The sequence below is a fragment of the Pygocentrus nattereri genome, chromosome 13 (assembly GCF_015220715.1).
Source record: "Pygocentrus nattereri isolate fPygNat1 chromosome 13, fPygNat1.pri, whole genome shotgun sequence".
In the NCBI taxonomy this organism is placed as follows: Eukaryota; Metazoa; Chordata; class Actinopteri; order Characiformes; family Serrasalmidae; genus Pygocentrus; species Pygocentrus nattereri.
In genome coordinates, this window is record NC_051223.1 from 23,068,517 (window position 1) to 23,092,966 (window position 24,450).

The 24,450-nt window shown below is 39.4% G+C and overlaps 4 protein-coding genes across 5 annotated transcripts; 3 read left to right on the forward strand and 1 right to left on the reverse strand.

Annotated features, from left to right (window-relative positions):
• Window positions 1–25: 25 nt before the first annotated feature.
• On the forward strand, window positions 26–4,367 carry si:dkey-21c1.4. The gene is made up of 5 exons (XM_017696103.2): window positions 26–280; window positions 1,332–2,462; window positions 2,951–3,061; window positions 3,376–3,492; window positions 3,583–4,367. The coding sequence occupies exons 1-5, from the start codon at window positions 271–273 to the stop codon at window positions 3,609–3,611; spliced, it is 1,398 nt and encodes a 465-aa protein (XP_017551592.1). The 5' UTR covers window positions 26–270; the 3' UTR covers window positions 3,612–4,367.
• Window positions 4,368–4,781: 414 nt separating this feature from the next.
• Window positions 4,782–14,286, reverse strand: bicral (BRD4 interacting chromatin remodeling complex associated protein like). Of its 2 annotated transcripts, none has more exons than XM_017696105.2 (11): window positions 14,083–14,286; window positions 11,570–11,615; window positions 11,374–11,422; window positions 11,100–11,165; window positions 9,590–11,008; window positions 9,426–9,486; window positions 9,274–9,352; window positions 8,417–8,562; window positions 8,238–8,332; window positions 8,025–8,127; window positions 4,782–7,769 (listed from the first exon to the last, which is right to left on the reverse strand). In XM_017696105.2, the coding sequence occupies exons 1-11, from the start codon at window positions 14,171–14,173 to the stop codon at window positions 7,291–7,293; spliced, it is 2,634 nt and encodes an 877-aa protein (XP_017551594.1). In that variant the 5' UTR covers window positions 14,174–14,286; the 3' UTR covers window positions 4,782–7,290. The 2 variants fall into 2 exon arrangements, with proteins under 2 accessions (XP_017551594.1, XP_017551595.1); XM_017696106.2 differs by lacking the exon at window positions 14,083–14,286 and adding an exon at window positions 13,822–14,012.
• A 1,412-nt stretch (window positions 14,287–15,698) lies between these two features.
• tbcc (tubulin folding cofactor C) lies at window positions 15,699–16,931 on the forward strand. Its single transcript, XM_017695895.2, has one exon. It carries the CDS (start codon window positions 15,777–15,779, stop codon window positions 16,797–16,799), a length of 1,023 nt encoding a protein of 340 aa, XP_017551384.1. The 5' UTR covers window positions 15,699–15,776; the 3' UTR covers window positions 16,800–16,931.
• A 1,857-nt stretch (window positions 16,932–18,788) lies between these two features.
• On the forward strand, window positions 18,789–24,008 carry prph2a (peripherin 2a (retinal degeneration, slow)). Its single transcript, XM_017696108.1, has 3 exons — window positions 18,789–19,726; window positions 20,619–20,865; window positions 21,671–24,008. Exons 1-3 carry the CDS (start codon window positions 19,146–19,148, stop codon window positions 21,878–21,880), a joined length of 1,038 nt encoding a protein of 345 aa, XP_017551597.1. The 5' UTR covers window positions 18,789–19,145; the 3' UTR covers window positions 21,881–24,008.
• The last annotated feature ends 442 nt before the right edge of the window (window positions 24,009–24,450 follow it).

Consider the following 24,450-nt stretch of genomic DNA (forward strand, 5'->3'; position numbering starts at 1 on the left):
TTTCAGTTTTAACATACTCTCACACGTTGGCTATGGAAGAATGTCGACATTTTCTGCTCTCCAATAACGCCTTTTAAATAAAACGTTTTAACTTTATTATTTATATTCAGGCACTGGCAGTACAGCCATATGGGTCTTTCAAATGTCTTCGCAAAAAATACACATGGCAGAAGTTTGTGCAGCGGCTCAGCACAGAGGAGGTAGCGAGTTTCAGTAACGTTGCTTTTAATTAAGGCTCCACAAACCTCGCGGTTTAGAGAAGATTTCAAGATGAGCTTAGGTGAGTACCTTATATAAGTTAACATAAGTCTGAAGTAGTTGTGGGTGATGTAGTAAACATATAATATCGCGATACTTTTTATATGACGACACAGTGGATCATGACGTTTAGTTTTCTCTAAAGTTCGCTGGGTTAACACAGTTGGAGCAGAAAGGAAAGAACCGTCAATGCCACGTTTTAAAACATATTCGGTTACTAAAAACTACGAATACAGTGTTTTTTGTCCAACGTTTCACATAATGCACTGCACTAAATCATGTAATCATGCCTTCTTTGATGTAAAATAATCATAAATATCGTCATCACGCACCGAGTTTGATCCAGTACAGTCAGGCACTCAAAAGGGAATTCCACTGACTTTTCAGAATTTCTGTATAATTCAGTGGTGGAGAAATAAAGATATTCAGATTGATAAGAACTGGTTTATTCGCAGAGAAATCTATCATAGACTCATATTTCATTACAGCGGTGGAGATAGGAACACAATGCAAACATTGACATTGTATTTACTCTCCAAGACCATCAGTGAACCTGCATGTGTTTTCTTTAGGGACTATTTTGCCTTCATGTATCCATCCACCAGAAGTGGATTATGATAAATGGATTAAAATATGTTTTAGACCAACATTATATCACAGATCTGCTGTAAGACAATGTCTCAGACTTTAGGCAATGTACTCATAACAATTTAATGTAATAACTTTTAGATTTTAGGCGCATTAAACTCCTCAGACATCTGGTTCTTGTCACCACCACTGTGAACAATTCTGACTAAATAAGTTTCTCAAGAACATAGCATTTCACGCCAAACCATTCAGAATGATTTTGTTGACATGTTAACCATTCAATCGTGCATAATTTTTGAAAAATGGTGGTGTTCCCCTTTAATTTGTTTCTATACTGCAAGAGAATTTAATTAATAACTCCAAATACATTTCTTACAAAACTGTGCTTTAAATACAGAAAGTATTGTAAATATACAATTATTATTATTATTGTTGTTATTATTACATCATATGAATTAAGCTTTCATTTTTAAATCCTCTCACAGAGCCATGTCCATATTGTGGAAAGCCATTCAAAAGGCTGAAATCTCACCTCCCTCACTGTAAAATGTCTCCTGGTTCTAAGACCACCAAAAACAATAAAGCTCCTGCAGAATCACTCACTACTTCTCCTAAAGACACACCTCCTAAAGAAAAGAAAAGCAAAGTAAATGTCTTTGACAAGAAGCTGAATGACTCTTCCTTTCAGACTATCTCAAAAATTTCAGCAAAACCCAAGGTCAGTATGACAGCTGAAAAGGTAAATATGGATGAGCTCACTGTGACCAAAGCCCTGACATCAGAGCGAAGGAACCCAGCTACAGTGAAGCCCAAAATCAAGTGGCTTGCAAAAAGAGAACAGGAGATGGCTAAACAAGCTATACTTTTAACACCAAAGGGAAGCAAATTAATCTCAGACTCTCTACAGGAGAAGGATAACTGCTTAGTTGAAACATCGCAATGCCAAGTTAAAGGAGCACTTCAAACAGAAGGCCAGAATCAGAAAATGCTTACAGGGGCCAAACTGACCACACTAGTAACCACCAAGAAGTTCACTGCCCCTGATGTTTTGCATGTTACATGGACCACAGGCTCCCAGGCTGAGCGAAGTATGCCAAAATGTAAAGCAAAAGGAAACATTTTGGAAGAAATACAAATTACCCCAAAGGCTTTGACCAAAGATCATGCATCAACTCCAACAGTAAAAGAGCGAGCAGATTTCAGTTTCTTTCAAACCAAGACTTGTGTGTGGGACCACTTTAAACATGGACTTTATGCCAGGAGATCTGGTATTATGTCATTGTTACACCCCACAGCAGAAACACATGAAGCATCTATTTCTAACTGTAAAAATACTACAGTTTTTCTACACAAGGCTCATATAGAAAATAATCAGAATTCTGTTACAAAGGCATCCTCTGCACCATTGCTTGCATCTGCCCAGACTTCAGTCAAAAGGCCTGCTGAAGACTTGCTTACTTTAGTATTAGAAAGCAAGACTGTCGTGAAACGGACACCTGAGATGGCAGCAGGTTATGATGGAGCACTGTTCTCACCATTCAGGAACCCAGAAATTTCCTCTAATGAAGATTTATGGGCAAAGTGTGAATCCACAAGGTCTCGTCCACAAAGTCAAGGTAAAATATCATATATAGTACAAGCTTACAACTTTATCCTAGCATAAGAACTCAATATCTAAAATATAGAGAATAGAAAAACTTTTTTGTTCCCCAAATTAGCTGATTAGTGAAACGGAATGTTCAGTTTTTATTGTTATAATATTTTATTATATAATTAAGGCAAATCTTAATGAGATAAAGTATCACTACTTCATATTTACATTAGGTCACCCTAAAGCTATCAGTTATAAACATTCTTGATTGACTAGAATTAAATGATAGGGTTACATATCCTTCAGCGTGGTTGTAAAGAGTCTTTGAGGTAAGGATTCATTATCTCTAAAACTGACTGATTAATCAACTGACCAACCTTTTCAATTCACTTCTTCTATTTTTGCAGTTGCTCAGTCATCCCAATTCTCTTTTTCTTACAAGCGATCTTCTCAATATGTATACAGAATATGTATAGTAGAAGGCATACTGTGATTAAACTTCTTCATCTACAGGTCCTGTGACAGAGCAGAGACTAGGGGATGTAAGACTTGGCGAGCTTGCTGCCTGGCTTGGTGCTCGGACACCAAAATCACCCAGAGAGGCCATGACCATGTTGAGCAGAGGTGTTTGTCTAGTTCACATGTTAGTGTATGAAAAGAAATGTCCTTTTATATCAAATGTTAGGACAAAGGTGCACACTCACAGTCCTGAAATGTAATGGCTTTGTAGCTGAAAATGTCAATTAAGTGTGTTAGAGCAGGAGCTCTGCAGGACTCCGACCTTCTGACTCCCACAACTAGAGTTGTGATTGAAAACGTCCAAACATTCATACTAGTGATTTTAAGTACTTTAAAGTTTGTTCAAATGTAGAGTTTTCTAAACATGTGCTCCAGTTCTGATGACTTTTTCTGTGTGCTCTCATCTTTGGTGTGGTCAGGTTGGCAGTGGTATTACAGAAAGTACATTGACGTGCAGAAAGGAGGAATTGGAGGAATTACAATGCTGATTGCTGGTTACTGTGTACTAAGTTACATATGGAGTTATCCTCATCTCAGTAAGTCTAATTTACAGCTCAGTCATGGATTGTTCTTCAAATTCCCAGGTTGTCTATAATGAGTGCTATGTGTGATCTGTTACTTCACAGAGAAAGAACACTGGAGGAAGTACCACTAGAGTGGAGGATTTTAGAATTGATGTTTCAGAAGTATTTGAACCATAGTGGAAATATGAAGGGATACAAAGTGACACATTTAAGAACATATTGATATGTTTTTTATTTAGAAAATGTCTATTACTATTATTGTTATTGTTATTATTGTTATTATTATTATTATTTATTATTATTGTTGTTGTTATTTTCACTTTTTAAAGTTTTGTTTTTAATAAAAAAAATAAAAACAATGAATTTCTGCCACACTTGCATACATACAGATACAATCCTCTATGAGTCCTGATAAATGCATGGTATGGTGACTGAAGTTGTACTTCAGCTTTAAAATAAACTGATGCATGACCATTTTCTAACCTCTCATTTTACCTTAAAATTAAACTAGCTGTTTGTTACTGATCCTTTAGGATTTGTATATGCAAATAAGCTCTGTTATGATTGGCTGCCCTGTATTGTGCCCCATTCAAAAGTTGTCCAAAGCAGCAGAGCTAAAGGCTGTAGGCTGTATGAATGTATTTACAGTACTGTGCAAAATTATATAAGAAAATTTGACCTAGAAAAAAATCATTTTGGGCAGTAAATAATTATTTGCTCAACAAATTCATATGATGGTGGAAGGTATTGAAGAGAAATCTGCAATTAAACGTATCAAGATATTAACTACTTTGAGGGAAAAAAAAAAACATCTTTTTGCTGCCTTAATGTTAAAACAATTACCACCAGTTCCTAAGACTTTTCAACAATACTGTATGTAAATGTGACATTATTAAAGCAATTATTTCAAAATGGGTTTTTACTGAACTAGACCTGATGGACTAGGAAGTAAGTGGTACATTTTAGGACTTATATTTACATACATTTACTTCTTTTATTTAAAAAATAATAATAAAGATTTGTTTTTCCATGATATGATCCTTTAGAGTAAACTGTTATTTGTTGTTGCTCAACTGTATTGTGATGTACTTATGTTGTTTTTTTTTTAGATAGAAATAACAGCTCAGTCTACACTTCAGACCTTTCAAGAATTCCTTTGTTTATCCTATGGATAACACAAAGCATCCATCCATCCATCCATTTTCTAAGCCGCTTCTCCGTCAGGGTTGCGGGGTAACACAAAGCAGCAACTTCTAATTTTGATACTTAAGTACATGTTAGTAAAAAATACTTGAATAAAAAAGGATTCTGGATACTTTATTTCTACATTTGCTCCTGTCCAAACTACTGTAAGTCATAAAATGACATAAGAACAATTTTAACTTCCAGTAATTCCAGTGAATCCAGCAATATGAAAGACCATTGTATTCAAAATGAGTTTAATATTGATTGATCCTTGCTGTTGTAGTGGACACAAAAAAATCAAGAGCTGACCATATATTTGAATTTCACATAAACATGGTTTAACGAACATAATAAAAATAACTTCATTTTTGTTTCATTTTTACATTCTTTACAAAAATTATAAATATTTTGTGTTTCACTTTTTTTCACATTTTGTCATATAAAACAAATGTTACAAATAAACTTTTGAGTGATGTAGAAAATGAAATGTTCAAAGCATGGGAACCCAACCACAGCTGTTAGGATTCAGTGAAGGCCACACTCACACAGTACAATAAACAATATTCAAATCTGTGTTTTCACATACACTCTCCTAAGGCAAAGAAGCCCTTCAAACAAAAAGGTCTTCTGAGTGAACCCCCTCCACACACACACACACACGCACATACACAAACAACAGCTCAGTTCACAGAGATATACAACCTGAACTTCTTTCGTCCATCATATTTGGTTGAATTGCTGGGAAAGACGTAAGCATTTAGTGTTGCTGACTAAGGAAACTGATATTTTAGATGCAAACAAGCAACATTTCAACACTGAAATGCTAAACTGAAAATGTACATACAGTTAATCAGCCTTCATTTAAAACTATTTTATACTGCAGTGGTCTAACTCTTCCTGCAGAAGTAAACAGGTCTGTTATTAACTTGTTATAAGTAGGGTTAAAGCCACAATCAGGAACTGCAAAGCCACAATCTGGCAGCCCCAGCACAGAACTCTCAAACACTACTAGGTGGGGTCGTGTTTGCCACCTTCTGATCTAAGCAAATCGAGTATAATTCTATTTTCTGTAAATATCAGAGAAGCCACGTTAAAACAAATTATAAAAGGCATTACCTCTGAGAATGAATGGTAACATACAAAAAAATGATCATTTAAACAGCTCAGAAATGTCTGATTTTGGCTTTACTATGTTCTCAGGATAAAATGACAAATGCTTTAAACAAAGTTTGTGGTAACTTGTCAGTCTCCCTTAAATAACAATGTGCAAGCAAAGCCACAAGTCTCATCTAGTTCTTAGTTCTTAGATATCTAGACCACTGGCTGCAGAAAACAAAGGACTACTTGAAAGAGACGAACATGTTTGTGTGCAAACATTAGTTGCTACCAAGACTGAAAACCAACTGTCACTGAGAGCAATGCCTGACCAGCAGGGGTCACCATCCACAAGGGAAATGAAAAATGTTTAAGACAGCATTTTTCACTGTAGGCTCACCCAAACACATCCTAGAGGTACACAACAGCAGTCTTTTTGTCCAGGGCTAGGAGCAGCACAGACTAACAAAGTCATTAAAAAATTAATTGTTAAAATAAAAAAAAGACAGAAAAAGTAACATTCCTCAATCTGAGGACTTAAGTTCCCCGAGCACAAAACCACTCAGGTTGAGCTTGTTTGTGTGGAGAGTAGTTGCATACCTGTAAGGTATAAAACCAAATGCTAAATACAAGAAACACGAGCACAGGGAATGCTCTTGCAGTGGTACGCAATTCCCTCACCAAGACTGTACTGTTTTGTGTTTCCATCTGATTCACTCATTAGCTAATTTCCAAACCCTTTTAGAAATGATTCAGGATTGTAAAAGCAGAGAGAACACAAAAACGTGCAGTGCAGGAAATTTACAGGACTGGGATTGAATACTACTACTTTAAATCAACCATTAAAATCTAGGAGGATATATAGCCTTAAGTGCAAAAAAGATCAGCAAAAGGCTGCTTTTCCAGACACAGATGAAGCCCAGTCTTAAACTAAAAAAGAATTTTCTGGGTTCTCGAGTGGCATAAATGGACAAAAAGATTAAACCCAAAGTGACGCTGGCCAATCATGAGCAACTGTCAGGTCACAAGCTCAGAACTGGGAACTCAGCTGCCCTGCAACAATGCCCATCCTAAAAGGAAGCACATGTTAACCCAGCATCTCATGTTGCTAGCTAGATAACAGGTAAAAGCTAAATCTACAGAGAACCTCCATGGACACTTAGTCCAAGAGTACACTACAACTGATGCTGGAAAAGCAGGTCTATGCATTGGGATGTTCAGTATTGATCTAAGAGCTACAGATATCAGTGATGGTTAACCAGAACTTCTCAAACATAACTGCCTTGTGTGTGAATATGTGGGCATGTGTGTATGTGTTTGCAATGTTGAACAAGGCTTTCTAATGTGAATGTTTCCAGAATGATAGGCACAATAGATCATCACCATCATTCTATTTTTCCCTTTCCTAATTACCACTCACCTGAAGGGACACTTCGTGCATAAACCTTTGTTTTGTTGAAATGCGTTTTCCAATCGCACAAATCATGGGATTCAACTGACATCTCTCAAACACAAAGAAAAAACATGGCACTAACATTCTAATATGCTGTTCACCGCAGCTTCAAGCACAGAGTCTGTGTCAGCTAGTGAGACTTGACTATGGTCTAAAGACAGGGCCTGTTCTGGAGGATAGGGCTGGGCAGAGCTGTGCTGAGAGTGACTGGGGGATGTGGAGTGCCGAGCATGGTGAAGGCGTTGATGGTGCTGACTGCTACTACTGATGATGTTATTGGACCTCTTTTTCTTCATGTCTATGGTGATTTTGATGGCAGTCTCTCCATATTCTCCCTGTTTCCCACCACCTGATTCCTCAAAAGCTGGATAGGATTCTGTCCTATAAGCAGGCTCTGTACATATATCCGTCCCCTGTGCACCTTCCATGTTTGTTGTGTCTTGGCTAGGAGATGCCCCCATTAAACTAGGGAAGCCCTCATATTCAACTGAATCCAGGGATTCTGAGCGAGAGGTCATCTTCTTAGGCCCACAGCAAAAGTCCTCTAGGAAGCCATCTGAAACAAGTAGGCAGTAACATAGCCTTCACATTTGATGCTTCATTTAAATGAGTTGTTAGTACTGGGGCTGTCCTATCAAAACCTTTTAGAACTTTTTTTTTCGTTGGGGGGGGAGGGTTGTGTGTGCATGTGAACATTTCATGACCAACAGACATAATCCAAAGTGGCTAGGAATGAAATCTTGTTACATTAACGTAAAGAATGCTTGTTCCAACAGCAAGAAATCAGGTCAGTTGCCCGGTTTTGTTTTACCTGGGTCTACAAGTACCATTCGTTTGTCTTGAGTCAGAGTGCTCCGTTCCTCTTGGTTGAATGTTCTGTCGATCATCACGATTTCTGATGATGGGCTGGACCGCTGTGATAGAAAAAAGTACAGATTTTAGGAATGTTGATAAGTCTGTAGAATCATTTCATTGGGACCCCTGGAAGAATACTTTAAAATGAGGGAGCTTGAGGTAATCCTACCTCAGACTCTACCATGAGCAAGCGCCTGTATTTGTTCACCATGGCTTGTGTTCTCTTCAACACTTGTGTAGCAACTGCCTGAAATTCTTCATCCACTGCAAAGACAAAGAGCATTTAGAGCTTGCGTTCAAAATGTCAGTGTACTAACATGATGGAATAAAAGCACAGGAAAATCATACCTTTGGTAAAATCCTCCTCACAAGGTGGTGCTCCTTGGAACACATGATAGGGTAGTAATCTGTCAATAACATCATTCAGAGAAGTGAAGGGTGCTCGGTTTGCAGACATTACTCCGGTATGATCCCTTCTTAATTGCTGGAGGATCCTGCAAAAGGATGGCAGGTTCGTTTCAAGGAGGTCATGCTGTCTTTTAGGATAATAAAGGGGAATTTCATAGATTTCTCAAAAGTGCTGCCTAATTCAATCACTGTAATATAAACAAAATCATTCAGAGTGGTTTTAATGTGAAATGCTCTATTCTACAGAAAATTACAGTCAGAATTGTTCAGTGACAGTGAGAGGAACAGCATCCAAGGCTTTTAATGCTAAAAACTACATTACAGTATGTTATTACACAAAAAGCTTAAGTATATGCTACCTGATGCCCAAGACATGTCTCTTTTATGACAGTTTAGTGATAATTTTGGTCTAAACACTTTTTCCCTCCATGAATCCATTGCTTGCTGAAAGATACAGGGTGCTGTAAGGCAAAAGCACTCTTTTTAATTACTGTATTATCACTATTAATATTACATATAAAATGTAGAAGACATGTGTAGGTATACTGGTCATTTTCAGTAGCAAATAAAATGGCTATAGCCATGTTGTAGATATCATGGCCCATGGTTCCTGACACCAATACTGTAAAGAGCTCTTCTCTACGATACACCTCACAACAAACCACTCCAAATGACTTTATTTACATCTCAGTGACTGAATTATGCAAGATTTTGTAAATATTGGTGGGATTCCCCTTTAATACACTGCAGGTAAAAAGCAAGTGAGCAGGGATAAGTTAATCCTACTGGACACTCACATTCCTCCTCTAGTAAGCTGCTGTGTTGCGGGTCTCTTCGAAGTGTTTTCCTGGTTAGTGGGAGTTATCGTTTTCACACCTGTGAATTTAACAATTAATATTAGGTCACCATTTAAAGTTGGTTACCTTAAAAAAACAATATAAAGTCATACCTTTGGTACCAAGAAGATTAACCAACTGTGTCTGCCCTTTTTGTATTGGTAATGTGGAGTCCTATGAAATTGAAAAAAACATTTTTGCTTGTTTAGAGTCAGAGATATGCTTTTATCAGAAAAAGGATGGAAAAGCAAGAAAATACTCATATATTACATTTTACCTGGTTCAAGGGTACCTGCTGCTTTTCAAACTGTAGCTCTGGACCTGCAACATGTGAAGAGCTTGTGGCATTCTGTGCCACAGGCACTAAAAGGCGTGGTACTGCACTGACAGATATCTGCTGGTGTGCCTGGAGCCCCTGGGCTGCAGAGTTAACCATGGTGAGACGACTTGGAGCCTGGGAGGTTGGTATAGTTGCTGGACTGGGTGATGCATTGGCGGTCCAGACTTTGGCTGCGACACCAGGCCTCTGGGAGACCTGTACAACAGCTGTAGGAGAAGCTTGCCCTATCTGACCTGCACCAACCACACCTTGATTAACTATCAACTGCCCTCCAGCAGCAAAATTCTGTCCAGCAATTATCTGTACTGCTGTATTCTGATTGGTCAAGATGGAGTAGGATGTAGTGCTAGTTAAGGACGAGTCACCTACTTGTGTGTTGGATTGGAGAACTTGTCCATTCACTGCCTGGAAGCCATGGACAGTGCTGCCAGTGGTGAGACCCAGAGAACTGGGTAGCAAAAACTGCCCCTGGGGCAGACTGGGCTGGGTTTGTGGCTGACCTTGCTGTCCTAATGGAGAATGCACTACAATGCTGGTGGCTTGACTAAGTACTTTTACCTGCTGAGTAGTCTGAGGAGATCCATTGACCGTGTAGACATTATTTCCTGGATTTACAGTAGTGGTGGTGTTTTGCTGGATCCCTATGTTGCTGATATTGTACACAGTTTGTCCACCTGTCTGAAGGGGCTTAGGCTGAATGGGCCTAACTAATGTCTGTGGTGAAGGGCCCCTCTGAATGATAATATTCTGCAATGGTATTGCACTTTTATTAAAGGGAACGGACACTTGTCCAGGTGCAGAAGGGGCGAAAGCTGCACCCTGGCCAGTACTGTTCGTCACTGCATTTCCACCAGGTCTCAACAGGATCTGAGGCCGCTCCAGGCTGTTGATAGTCATCATGGAGGGAGCACCTCCATTAAACGAGCCCACTAACTGAATATGTCCTGCTGGTCCATTTGCCAACGGCAACTGGGGAACTTGCTGAATAAAAGCCTGAGGTTGCGCCCCAGCAAGGGGCAATGGGGCCATCACTCCAGCTCCTGAAACGCCACCAAATCCCCCAGAGACCAGCTGTTGAGGAAAGGTGGTAGTGGCAGGGGCTAAAGTAGGCTGGGAGTCCAACAACGCCTCTTGAGCCAATGTCTGCTCTGTGATATCAGCCTCCAGCAAAGACTTCTGAAGGATGTCAAATGGCTGGTCCTCACCACCAAGATCAATTCCACTGGGGGAGACGGTACCTTCAAGCTCATCTTCGATGAACTGAAGACTGTTGGAGAGCTGAAGTCCAGCTCCACCAGCCTCCCCAAACTCTTCCAGGTGATTGTGGCCATCTTTAAGCCCTTCGTCTGAGCCACCCTGGACAAGAAAGTAAAACACCAATTGCCTTTGAATGTCATTTACAGTGGAAGCAACTGACTATATAGGTTCTTTTACAAAACAAACTCACTGTGTCACTTGTGAAAAAGGAGCCTGCAGACCCATATGTAGCATTTGTTAGGTCATCCTCCTCTATCTGCTCAAAGAAAAGGTTGCCAATCAGAGGGTTCCAATCCTAGTCCTGAACAACCACAGCACTTTTTTTTCATACTTCAAATTCTGATTTTATAAGATGATGAATTAAACCAGGTGTGTTAGAGCAAGGAAAAAAAACTAAACTACTGATCTGGATGTTCCTGTAATAAATAATCCACATGCAGTACTACCAATCCTTATAAACTTACCGACTTGTTATCGTTGCCATGAAGATATTCATTCAAATCTTGCACATCTCTGTTTTGAAAACAAAAGGCAAACAAAGCGCTGCAAATGTGAACACTAGCATAGACAAGCTTGTATTATTGTGTTAAAACACTACCCACTTGAAAAACTGAAACATTTAGTTATTAATTATTTATGGACTTCAATAATCCAACCTACCCTATAAAATCCAGAAGACGGCGATCGTCTTCATCATCCATGACACCTGTGGATACATGGTTACAGAATAACATATTTATAGATGTCTTTAACAACTACCAGATACCAAGTGCCACAGCTTAGCTATCGGCAACATCGTTTCTGCAAATATATACTTTCAAAAGTAGCATATGTTTCTAAATAGAATGAATGTCCTGAAATGGGAAGTTTGGGGTTTAAAAAAATGAGGCCTCTAATAAAAATAAGCTTGACATGTAGTCATCTAAAAAGTCACTTAGATGTAAGTCATTGCTGATGAGTGAATGCAAGGAAAATATGTTTTTAAGAAAAACTTTCTTAGTTTATTTGTAAACACTTGTTTACATCAGGGTGTAAAACGCAACCTTGTGTGGTAAATTGTGGCGGCTTTTGTGGAACCAACACAACCATAACATGAACTGCAGATTTGTACAGAGAGAAGTTGATGGTTAGTATGTCATGGAAGGTCTTTTTTTTTCAAACATTACATTCGCTACACACTGAAATGCTTTAAAAGAGTATTTGGGGAGCTGTGTGCATTTCTAGACATGCTTCTGTAATGCCCGCAGACACAAAGCACCTCTTCTCCACAACGAGTGTAAAATGGCGGCTGGTAGCGAAACTGCGCCACTCTTCTAGCCACAGGCAAACTGAACACAGCGAGAGCCAAATTAGAGAGAAAGCTCACGAACTAGAAAATAAAAGGCGGCGATTTGAATACTGGGGGAAAACACTGCGTACTGATAAACAGATACACAAATCGAGTGATGAGCCGTTAAGCACAAAGGACTGTGGCTAAAGGGGAAGTGTAGGGGGGATGGGCAGAACCTGCTTGGCCAGTATTCGTGGTTTGGACTTTAACTCGGGAGACTGATAAGGTTGTTTTTCAGAAGAAACATGATTATGACAGTCTCGCCGACTTACAGTCTCACAGACTGGAAATCGACTGATCATTGGCGAAAATGGTGACTTGTGCGTTTCCGTGTGAATGTAAAACTACTTGTTACACGACCTACAACACGCAGTTCTGTCCTAACAATCTCTTTATTCGATAAAGAATAAAACCGCTCGAATTATTCTTCTCATTTGACACCAGCAGGTATAAAACAGGTCAGCAGGCAACACTGACTGTCTCATCTGCTTCTGTTCGGTTCCTGGATAATTTCTTATCCTTCTGCATGTCAAAGTTGACTTATGGCACTGCGTTGGGAGGTCAGAGATGAAGTTTAGTTAAACAGCTTTAGTTTTTGGCTTTGTATTCTGTATTTGAGGGGAAAAACACTGTTTCCTGTTAAACAGCCACATGGCGGCTAATTCACACCGCCGTTAACGTTACACTAAAACAGCGTTCAAGCTTAAAGATAACGTTAAAAGAAGTGCACGAGCCAGACTCAAATATATTTTACAAGCACCAATCTGGCCAGTTCCAGTCATACTTTACTGGCCAAATAAGGGAGGAGAAATGTCTCTTTCCCTTCCTCTCTGAAAGACTAGCAAAAGGTTAGCCGTGCGCTTCGATTGTTGAGGCAGGGGGGCGGAAAGGAGACGCAGCAAAAACCATCGACCCTCGATGTACAGTCTAATTTAAACCGAGTCTGAGCGAGGAGAGGACAGGACAGGAGAGGACTGTTCATTCAGCAGCTTTTGAACTGGACGAGCTGTCAAACAGGGGCGGTTAGAGCCAGGAAACAAAGCTTTCTCGGGGTTTAGCTTAGCCAGAGGAGTCCCAATTTCAGCTCTTAGGGGGGGAAAGGATTACTGCCAACCAGAGACCAGCCTTTGTTTTTTTGTTTGTTTTTTTAAGAGATAATTAACAGACGGCGATTGGCAGATCTGGCGAAAACGCTCTCGCACAGCTCTGTCGGTCCGCGAGGCGGACACGGGGGACGCAGGTCTCGGCCGCCGTTTGACTTAGCGGCCGCTGCTCTGGAGGCTGAGCTGGCGGAATGCAGACGGTCGGCGCTAACAGTACTGCGGACGTCTTGCTAAACAAGCGCAATCTCCGTTTGACAGAAGAAAGCAGATTAGCTGCTGTATCTTAGCATTTTTACAGCTAATGGCCTCCTCTGGTGGTGTGAACGCTAACTTAGCTGGCTACAGGGACGTTTCCCCACCTCTCCAGAAACGGGTCGAAATCGTCGACAAACATAAACGAAGTAAACCGGTGTAGAACCATAAATATTTATTTCGATCTGCATAACATAAAGACGGCTGAAAAAGAGGCAAACCCTTACTCCTGTCTCACTCCTCTTGAAACCCAATATCTCCATTTGGCAACTTTTAATTTGCTCCCCCTCCTCCTCCTCCTCCTCCTTCTTCTTCTTCTCCCTCTCCCACTCATCTATTTTTCTCACTGTCCCTCGCTCTGTCTCAGATAGATTTTTCTCTCCACGCTCACTCTTCCCTCCCCGAAGGAAGGGGAGGAAGGAGGTTGTGTGTGTTTTTTCCTTGAAATTTTTATCACAAAATTATAATACACTCAAAGGGAAACTCACCGTCATGAAAAAGCAGTGCCTTGTCAACGGGGTTTCCTCGCCATCTCTGCACGGGCCGGCGAAGCAGTGCCGCTCCAGCAGAAGGCAGCATCTGCAGCCCAAGGGAAACCACCACCGACTGTAGTGCATTACAGGAGACTCTCTCAGGAGCATAGCAGCACCTCGGAGACAGAAACAGAGCATCTGAGATACGACTGTATAAGACAGTAACTCAGGATAATGTGAACGGCTCAGTTGTGCAATCAGTATCCAAAACACCTCGTTTTCTCTAATTGACATAATTGTTGAATTAAAACAAGTACCGGCGATAGGGGGCGGAGTGTTAACTGCGACCACACCCAAAATACATAGGCTATGTGAAACTGTAAAAGTGTACGTTGTAGTAATGTAAAAAGTATACGCTGGCACACTCATATATATATATATATATATATATATATATATATATATATATATATATATACACACACGCATACATACGCCTATACCACTACTTACTAACTTCACACTAAGAGCATTCAACAGGGTCAGTTGTAGGGTTTCCCAAACAGCCTCTTACTATCTTTACTGTACGAATTATTTTTTCAGGAACTCCAGTCCAGAGTTTTAATGATTCCAGATAGTTTTAGAACATGCTCAACAACAGCAATAGAGAGCATGAATTGGAAATGACACTGAAATCTTTTATAATCTTGAGATTTTTTCTGATAACGTATGATTGCATGGTGGTGCTTGAAGTAGCCGTGTCAGATAATGAAAGAAGCACGAACAATGCAGCAGCAACAACCACATTTTCTACTCTGGAAATAAAAAAAAAAACTCTTTTTGCAACCATTTTTACTGTGCAAAGTCACTCACTCATTATCATGTTCTTTTTTAAAATAGCGCACAACGAAACAAAACTTATGCTCATTATATATATATATATATATATATATATATATATATATATATATATATATATATATATATATATAATATTATTATACATAATAATGTACAATGAAACAGACAATAACAAAAAAGACTGTTAGGGGTTAAAATAATAAAAAATCAAGAAAAAGTAAGAAAACAATGTAAGAGTCTTGAGTCCTTTAATGTTGGGTGAAGCAGAAATATAATGTAGATATTGTTTAATGTGTTGTTCAAAAATAAAAAAAGGTCACACAGTTAAAATTTATTTTTGTGAATGCAAACTTTGCAAAAACGTATAAGATGATTGAGCAGAGAATACTTTTTTACCTTCATTTACATATGCTGTAAAACCCAAATAAAACATCTTAAAATAAAATAAAACAGCGAGGGGACAATTCCAACATAAACAGACACGGTTTCTACACCTGCGTCACAAAATGAACAACTACAGCAATATCTTTTTTTTTTTTAATGTTTGCAAAAATAAATAAGGTGTAATATTTTGTAATCCATTTCTCTCATTTTCTTTTTAATAAAATATTTGAAGGAAACCGTCCAAACTTTTTCCCACTAAATATCCGCCGCCAAATTCTGCCCGTCACTGCTCTCGGGTTGTCGTTAGCTTGCGCCATTCACTTACGAATAAGCGTGTGCACCAATGAAAACAGAGTTAAGATGAGCGGGGCTTTTTCTGTCCAATCACATATGAGTTTATTGAGACACGCCTAAGATGTGCTATTTACTTCCTGCTGGAGGACTAGCGGCACTTTTCCATCAACATGGAGGTTTTCTCAGCAGAGGTGGGTCCCAGCGAACCTGTCAGGATCCCTGAAAGTGTTTTACGGAGGGACCAGGCGAGGCAGGAGGAGTTGGAGCGCCGGAGAAATGCGAAGGACAGTCAGTCAGTGTCGGAGGAAAACGCGGCTTACTTCAGCGCTGCTTTCAGCGCGGAGAGGGCTGCGATAGAGGAGCTCGTATCCAGCTGTTGTAGCGCTGACCACGAGAAGATCACCAACACGTTAGAGGAGGCGACCCTCAAAAGCCAGCAGCTCCAGAAGTTCCTGAATGACAGCACGATGTTTCTCACGCAGTACGAGCTGAGGCAGGCTCAGGCGACTCTGCAGAAACTCCAGGCTTCAATCGCAGAGCTCAAGCCGAAGAAGAAGTTCGCTTTCCGATCTCGGACCGTTACGGCTGGGTCGAGCCAGCAGCCACCAGCGGCCGCCGCGTCTTCAGGCAGCACCGACAAACCGGCTGGGCTCGGCACTGCTGTGGATGGTGGTGCCGTCAGTGCCACACAGTGTGGCTTCTCAAACGTCCAAAATGTAGTTTTAATCAAGCGCTCAGAAGAGATCCAGCAGCGGGATGTGCTGTTGTCACACCTAACTAACTGTAAGGTTTGGCTTTATGGCTCCCCGAGCACCTTGCACATCAAGAACGTCCGAGATTGCCAGATTCTCAGTGGGCCAGTGTCCAGTTCTGTTTTTGTTGATGAGTGTACAGGCTCCACTCTTGGCTTTGCCTGCCAGCAGCTGCGCACCCACAACACCACACACACTCAGATATACCTCCATGTCACCAGCCGAGCAATAATAGAAGACTGTCATGGACTCCTTTTCGCTCCCTTTAACTGGACATATGATGGAATGGACAAAGATTTCAAAGTGTCTGGACTGGATCCTGAAAGAAACAACTGGTCCGAGGTGGATGACTTCAACTGGCTTGCTGCTGGAACGCCCTCACCCAACTGGGCTATAATTGCAGAACCCGAGAGGATATCTTCTTGGGAGACAGCCTCGTGAACTGTGTATTTTCTTCTAAATGTTACATGCTTTTACTAATCACTACAACATGTAATGCAGTCAAATTCTATCATGATACACTCCTAGATCTCACTGATTAATAGGATGGAATAAAACTCCATTATAACAAGATCATTTTGAATGCTCTGTTATTTCTCCTTAATATTTCTCTTTAATATCCTTTTTACTTTTGGGCAACACTTAATTTATGGTCCAGAAAGGAAGTTACTGTTGTCCTCATGCTCTGGTATCATTTGTATTTCATATTGTTCTAGTTTGGATTCAATTTATTGTCATTGCTTAAGCCGAAACCCAGCAAAGTAAGCGGCCATCCGGATCTGCAGCCATTATCTGGCGCTGATCAACAGACCCGTCATACCATACCGTGGGGGTACAAGCAACGAAATGCATATAATTATAACAGTTATAACACTACCTGTGGTAGTTACATAAGCACCCCTGGATGCTTTATAAATGACATATTAACACCTTGTGCATGTGTTAAGTGCTATGGATTTTTAATAAAATTATTCCACAGGTCGCATTGAGCTGCAGTGACAACAACATTTCCTGCCTACACAGATGTGCCTTGGACAGTCTCTGCAATTATATGTTTACAAACTTGAATCTTGTAACACAGGTGTGTCACAATGTAAAGATGGCTAACGTTCATTCATTTCAGTCAGGAATCCCAAGATGAAACTGAGGTGTAGGTATCCTAACTCTTTTATCTACATAGGCAGTTCTTGAGATGACAAAGTAATTTCAGATTATTAATGAGACATCTATACTAGATCACATGGTTAATTTTCCTATACCACCATAAGCCATAACACAAACCAACAATGACTGAAGGTCATCATTGCGCAATGACTTTAACCAATAATGAATTGTTTTCTTGCCTTTGGAATTTGATTAATTAATTTAATACATTCCGTTTTAGCCTATTATGATCACCTTGCCATATGCAGATAATTAAAATGATAGAAAATAATAATAAGCTGGGATTCAACACAGGTGTTGCTACTGAAATAACAACTATTCTTCCATCCTGATTCATGTCACGTATAAATAATTTGAAGAATGATGAAATGTATTTATCCTGATGGAAATCACTTGGAAGAAAACCTCTTTATATTAACTTACAGAAAGAGTTAAGCATTTTTTGGTCTTCTCCTGCAGCTACTATTTTGAAAACAAATGCTTTTCTTTGGACAGCGATGATGTGATGCATGCCTTTGAGCAAGACTAAATCACTTTATCAGATACCTTCTGTAGTATGTAGTTTTGTTTCAATATTATTAATGGACTGCATAGTCATGACAATCATCACAGCTTTTGCTGTAATGTATGTCCTTGACTCTTGTCCTTTTTCTTGTTCTTCAGTAAAGAGAATATTTCTATATAAAACAATGAACATTCAAGGAACCCTTTGCATGATCAAAGGGTTCTTCACATCACGAAAGGCTTCTTCAGATTGATTTAAAATGTTCTGTAGCTGGTTCTATTTAGAACTTTTTGGAAAAAATGTGCTACATAGAACCATCTACAGCACATTCTCCACCAGTCTGAAGAACAATTTAATGTGGCAAAGAATTTAATCATGCAAAGGATTCTTTAAATGTTCATGGTTCCATATAGAACAATTTACTAAAGAAAAGAACCATCTTTTTATGTGTTTTGCTGTCATATCACTGAAAAAATGCACTGTTGTTTCTCATGCACTCTAAGACCCTTGCAGTGGAAGTAATGTGGTCTTAAGTCCTCCTTAGTTTTTTGGTCTCTGGTGTCTTTCGAGTGTTGCTAGTCTGACCATGTGACCAATCAAACCAATCACATACTACGGCAGCAGCTTACTGATAGGCTCATCTGCTGGCAAAGGATTTCTGTAAATGGGATAAGGCTGATTAGCAGGGTTTAGGATGACGTACTGTAACTTTGGGTTTAATCATTTGAATCCTTGGCCGTCCACTTCCCTATGCAGTAAAAAGGGACATTAGCATCAGTACCCATCAATGCAACTGCTTTCCTTGTAGGTGGAAACCCATTTGTCAAGTGAAAAGAGGAGAGAACTCAGCGACTTATGCTCACCTTTGCACCTGGACTTCTATTATGGGTGAAGAGAGGACCATGAAAACAACTAATGTGACCCCACTTCACTGGAATGGATTACAAATTGCCGCTTGAAGACCTGTTTGAATATATACACCTGAGGAAGACCGAACTCTAGTTAAAACAATTCATTGGAATCTTAACACCTGTTGTTAGGGGTCAAACAGTGAAGAGAGACAGTAAAAAAAAAAATAGGCAGTTTTTCACTATTAGGATAAAAAGTAGCTGTCAAATATGGCTCTTTTGAAGGTGAAGTTTGACCTGAAGAAGCGGGTGAAGCTGGCTCAGATGCTATGGCTTATGTACTGGTTCTCCATAATGGCTGGGGTGCTGGTTCTCAGTTTGGGCCTCTTTTTTAAAATTGAATTGCGTAAGCGAAGTGAACTTATGGACAATAATGAAAGCCACTTTGTGCCCAACCTACTTATAGGAGTAGGACTGTTGGCCTGTGGCATCAATGCCTTTGGTGGCAAGATCTGCTATGATTCATTGGATTCCTCCAAGTTTGCCAAGTGGAAGACAGTGATGAAGCCCTTCCTTATCTGTTGTGTGCTTTTCAATGCTCTCCTCTTCTTTTCGGCACTTTTGTGCTTCACCATGCGCATCCCTCTGCAGTTTACGCTGGCAGAAGGCCTGAAGAACGGCATGAAGTACTACAAGGACACGGACGTACCCGGCCGCTGCTACATGAAGAGAACTCTGGATCTAATGCAGATGGAGTTTCGTTGTTGTGGCAACAATAACTACAAAGACTGGTTTGAGATCCAGTGGGTTAGCAATCGCTACCTGGACTTCAGCTCTAAAGAGGTCAAAGAGTAAGTGTCTCTCAAATGTTCAGAGAATATAAAGCAAATTTGATACTGATTTCTTTCTAATCAAGGTAATGTCTATAAAGTTTGATTAGTTTGATTTGTTATAGTTGACTTCTACTGATTTTGAATAAATTATGATTATTACATAGATACCCTGCGACCCAGAAGGAGAAGTGGCTTAGAAGATGTGTGTGTGTGTGTGTGTATTACATAGATAGAGCACCTGAATTTTGATATTTTGGTCAGCACTAACAATTACAGAAGGGTCATTGGGGATACTGTTTTCGCTGTCCAGTTCCAGTGTAAGTGGTGAGTTTACAGTTTAAAGGTAATCTAGGTGGTGAGTTTGCGTTGTAAGTGGTATCAACCGTGCGAGCCAGTTCAGACTTAGTTGATAATCTTCTTGGATCACATTTCCTCGTCCTTTAGGGCTTACTGTCCTTTCCAATCACTTGAAGGCTAAGATGATTGGCTGGGAATAGATCATGGTGTCACAGGCCGAGTCCTTAAGTCTTAATGTTGCTGAACATTTAATCATGTTTTGATATAATGGTATTGGGATTTGATGTTCAATATGGTCAGTCAAGTCTCAGTGATGTAGGAATAAATTCCTTATTTTAGAGCTGCTGAAAAGAAAACTTAAAGTATATGTCTCCATTATTTTCTTCTTTTTTATCAATTTAAATGCCATATTTTTGTGTGTACATGCAAAGGATTGTACTATTGCTATATATTGCTGTATATTGCTAAATACATATATATATATATATATATATATATATATATATATATATATATATATATATATATATATACAGTTTCTACTCATAGACACAAATTATTAATGACTGGCTCCCTATGCCAAAAAATCTAATGATGGTTTCCTCATGTATAGCCGAATTAGCAGCAATGTAGATGGACAATACTTGTTGGATGGAGTCCCGTTCAGCTGCTGCAACCCCAGCTCTCCAAGGCCCTGCATCCAGCACCAAGTCACCAACAACTCTGCCCACTACAGCTATGAGCACCAAACTGAGGACCTGAACATCTGGAAGCGTGGCTGCAGGGAAGCTCTAGTTTCCTACTATGGAGGACTGATGAACACTATTGGTGTACTGGTGCTGTTAGTTACTATCCTAGAGGTAAGTCTTAACTGTACCATGTGTTTTATAAAACTCCTCTCATCACAGACCACAAAGCATAATGGCTGGCAGTCTCTTATTCATAGATACAAAAAATAAAAATCCAGCCCACAAATGTAACACTTCAAAATGAACTGTCATAGTTCAATGCACACAGCAAAAAAATATCACCCCACTGAAACCTGATTAAGTAAATTGCAAGGGTGGAGGCTACGGATAAGAGACGTTACTTTCTCAAGTAGTTCCTTGTACGGTTTTATGGCATCTGTGGGGAAATTGCCTTGGCAGAATTTGTCTTGTTATGAGCTCTTAGTTTTATTCCTTTTCTAAAATGCAACTTATTTTTCATTACTTGAGTTTGCCCAACTTTTCATAAACCAATATGTCATAAGCAGTACAGAAGGTAAGGGATTCATTAATACTAACTGGGCGTGGCTCATATAGTATAAGCATGTGCGAATATTGATTCATAAGACAGTGGACACTATGAGGACGAGAAGGTGCAGTGAGCAGAGGATTCATGATATACCAATCACACTTTCCTTCTTGTAAATTAAGGCAGCATTCTTTACTGCATTGAAGATGTGAATATAGAGATAAAAAGCACTAATAAGGACAAGACAATTCAGTTTAACCATAACATGAAGATTAATAGTCTCCCTACAGCATAAACAGATGGAGCATATTCAGCTGTGTCCTAGTTATGTACTGAATGTTTAACTCCAGTTAGACAGTGCAGGTTACAATCTTCCACACACACTTCAGGTAAATCTGAAATACATATTTTCTCTCTCTCATCCCTCAGGTTGCTGTGATGGTGGGACTACAGTATGTGAATACTTCTCTTTCCACACTGGTCAACCCAGAGGACCCTGAGAGTGAAAGTGAGGGATGGATCCTGGAGAAAACTGTCAAGGAAACCTTCACTGATATCATGGCCAAAATGAAAGCCATGGGCAAAGGCAATCAGGTAGAGGAAGGAGCAGACGAGCAGGCTGTTGCTACGGTGAGCTGAGCATGTCCCACCCACTAGAACTTTGGCCACTAGAGCCGAAGTTAAAGATCTGTGAAAGACTTCCTTTCTGACACCTCCAGCACATAGCTCAGACTACACTGCATGAACACACAGACACCCAGTGAGCTAGAGGTTTGGTAAAGGGCATACAAAAATTGGGTTCCTTGATAATTGGTTTGATTTTTTGATAATTGTTTTATCTAATTCTTTGTAAATTGATACTATAGACAGAAATTCAATGAATTCATTCAAATACAAATTTGCTTCCTCTGCAAAATTTCGGTCAGCTTTATCTTAATTTTTTCTTTCCTATTGTAGTTCAGCACAAATGCACTGTTTAACTTTAGTTATTAGTTTTATTTGCTAATGGTTTGACTGTGAGGCAGGCTAGCAACAGCTGCCTCTGTTGTAGTGAGATGTATAACAGAGCAAGAGCATATGTATTATCTTCTCATGGCAACTATTCCTAAGTTGCTAAACAGCACATGCAAAACCTCAGTCAACAGTTTTAAAGCAGTTACACCAAATCAAATGTTAGAATCAAAGTATAACATTGATCTAAGCACATTTGAAGGCTATACTGTCTTTTTTTTCCCATGGAATAGAAAAGCCTGTGAAGTAGAGCCTGTTAAAAGTGATGTGGTAAATTATATTTGCACCTATTCCAATCCCCAATCTGACCAAGGCTCAATGAACTTTGCACTGCATGTGACACGTGGGCTGAGCCAACACTGTCGTTAGAAGTAGTTTCCCAAATAGCCAAATCAGTGCGGTGATCACTTTGAAATGCATGAACAAACAGGAAGGTCAGTGAAGCAACACTCTTAATGAAACATCAAAGCAGCTTTCATCGGGTCTTCTGTCTGCTGTTGTATCAGAATACTGTAAGTCTCCAAACAGTACTGAACACTATGGCTCACTAGCATGAATGTGAGATGCTAACTCAATAACATAGCTGACTGTGTGCAGCACATTTTTACCAATCCTTCCGGAATATATTTAATTTTACAAAAGCTACACTACAGCATGTGAGGATGCCTAGAGAAAGCTGTCGTTTCGTAACTGACCCATTTTCAACTGTTGATAAGTTTTCAACATGAAGATAATCACCAACATAAATTCCCATCTAAACCTGGTAAAATTTACATAAGTATTTTAATCATGGAACTCTCAGTAACTGAGCCAATGATCTTCCCATTTCACCAGTCTTCTACCTTTTTTCCCAATATATCTTTTCAGAGCTCTTTAAATAGGACTCCCCTAGCTCCACGACCAGCTTGTGCCATTTTACCTCTCATTTTACTCTGGTATATTGGTTTAACTGTGGTGAAACACCTCAATGCTAACACAGTTTACGTTTGAATCTTGCCTGACTCACAGAGAGACATCAGGCAGGCTTTTTTCACTTTTTTGACTGACAGTTTCAATAAATGTCTTTTATAAATGTATAATCATATTTTTGAAGTACCAACCATGCTCATGGGCAGACTAGGGGCCGGGACTGAGAAGGGGGACAATGATATGGGTTGTATTCTTTCTTTCTTTCTTTCTTTTTTTTTTTTTTTTTTAATATTTTCGTCATACTGAGATCTTTTTGTGAATTATCTTTTCAGAATGATTTCTATTAGATCATATTTACAGGCTTTTGTGCAGATTATACAAACCACTGACTTGAAAAGAAACATAAATATTTAAATGGCAGTTATGAGGAAGTGGTCCTTTTCACAAATGGAATGAGCTGATACAAGTTTAGGAGACTAGAAAGTGTTTGAGGCTGCTTATGTGATGCAGAGGGACATCCAGTGACAGGGTAATGGAATGCCTGCAAAGACCCCTGGAGTTCAGGAGGACACTTTAAAAGTGGCAGCTAAACCCTGACCTCTGACTCTAAGCTCTGCATGGGCGAATGGCTCACCTGGCTGTTGTTTCATTGGCTGTGGGTGCTCCCAACTTTAAAACCAGCTGGTCTCTGTGGTGTCTCCCAAGCAAGACACTACAAGTTACTTTAGTACTCATAACTGTAAATAGTTTAGAATTGTTATATATTTTTCTTCATTTTTTGTAAATATTCAATTGAATAAATGTAATTATTCTGTTTCTTGTAAAAACCTAATTACGAAGGAGTGTTTGTGTGTAGCACTTATTACTGTAAATAAAGTGTAGATAAAATGTAGTCTATATTATAATAAAATATAGACCATAAAATGGTTCAAGAGTGTCGTGATGATTATATTCTATCTATATTCTAACACAGAGATCAAGGATGAAAGCATTCTGGGAACTCCACAGGAGGTCTGATTTAGTCATTGGATCAGCGTGCGAATTATGTGATTATTGCATTAACATGTTGTCTGTCCTGCTTGACACATGGCAATTAGAAGAGTAATGAGGACATTTTCACTTGTTTTGTGTTCTTGGTTATTGGTTATCTGTGAATATATTAGGATAACACAAGTTTGAGAACAATCAGTACTGTATGCATTCAACTGCTTTTAATATCTCGCTATGCTTAAAAAAGAACAGCCAAAGTTAGAACTGATATGGAACTTTTACATTATTGGAGGTTCTTT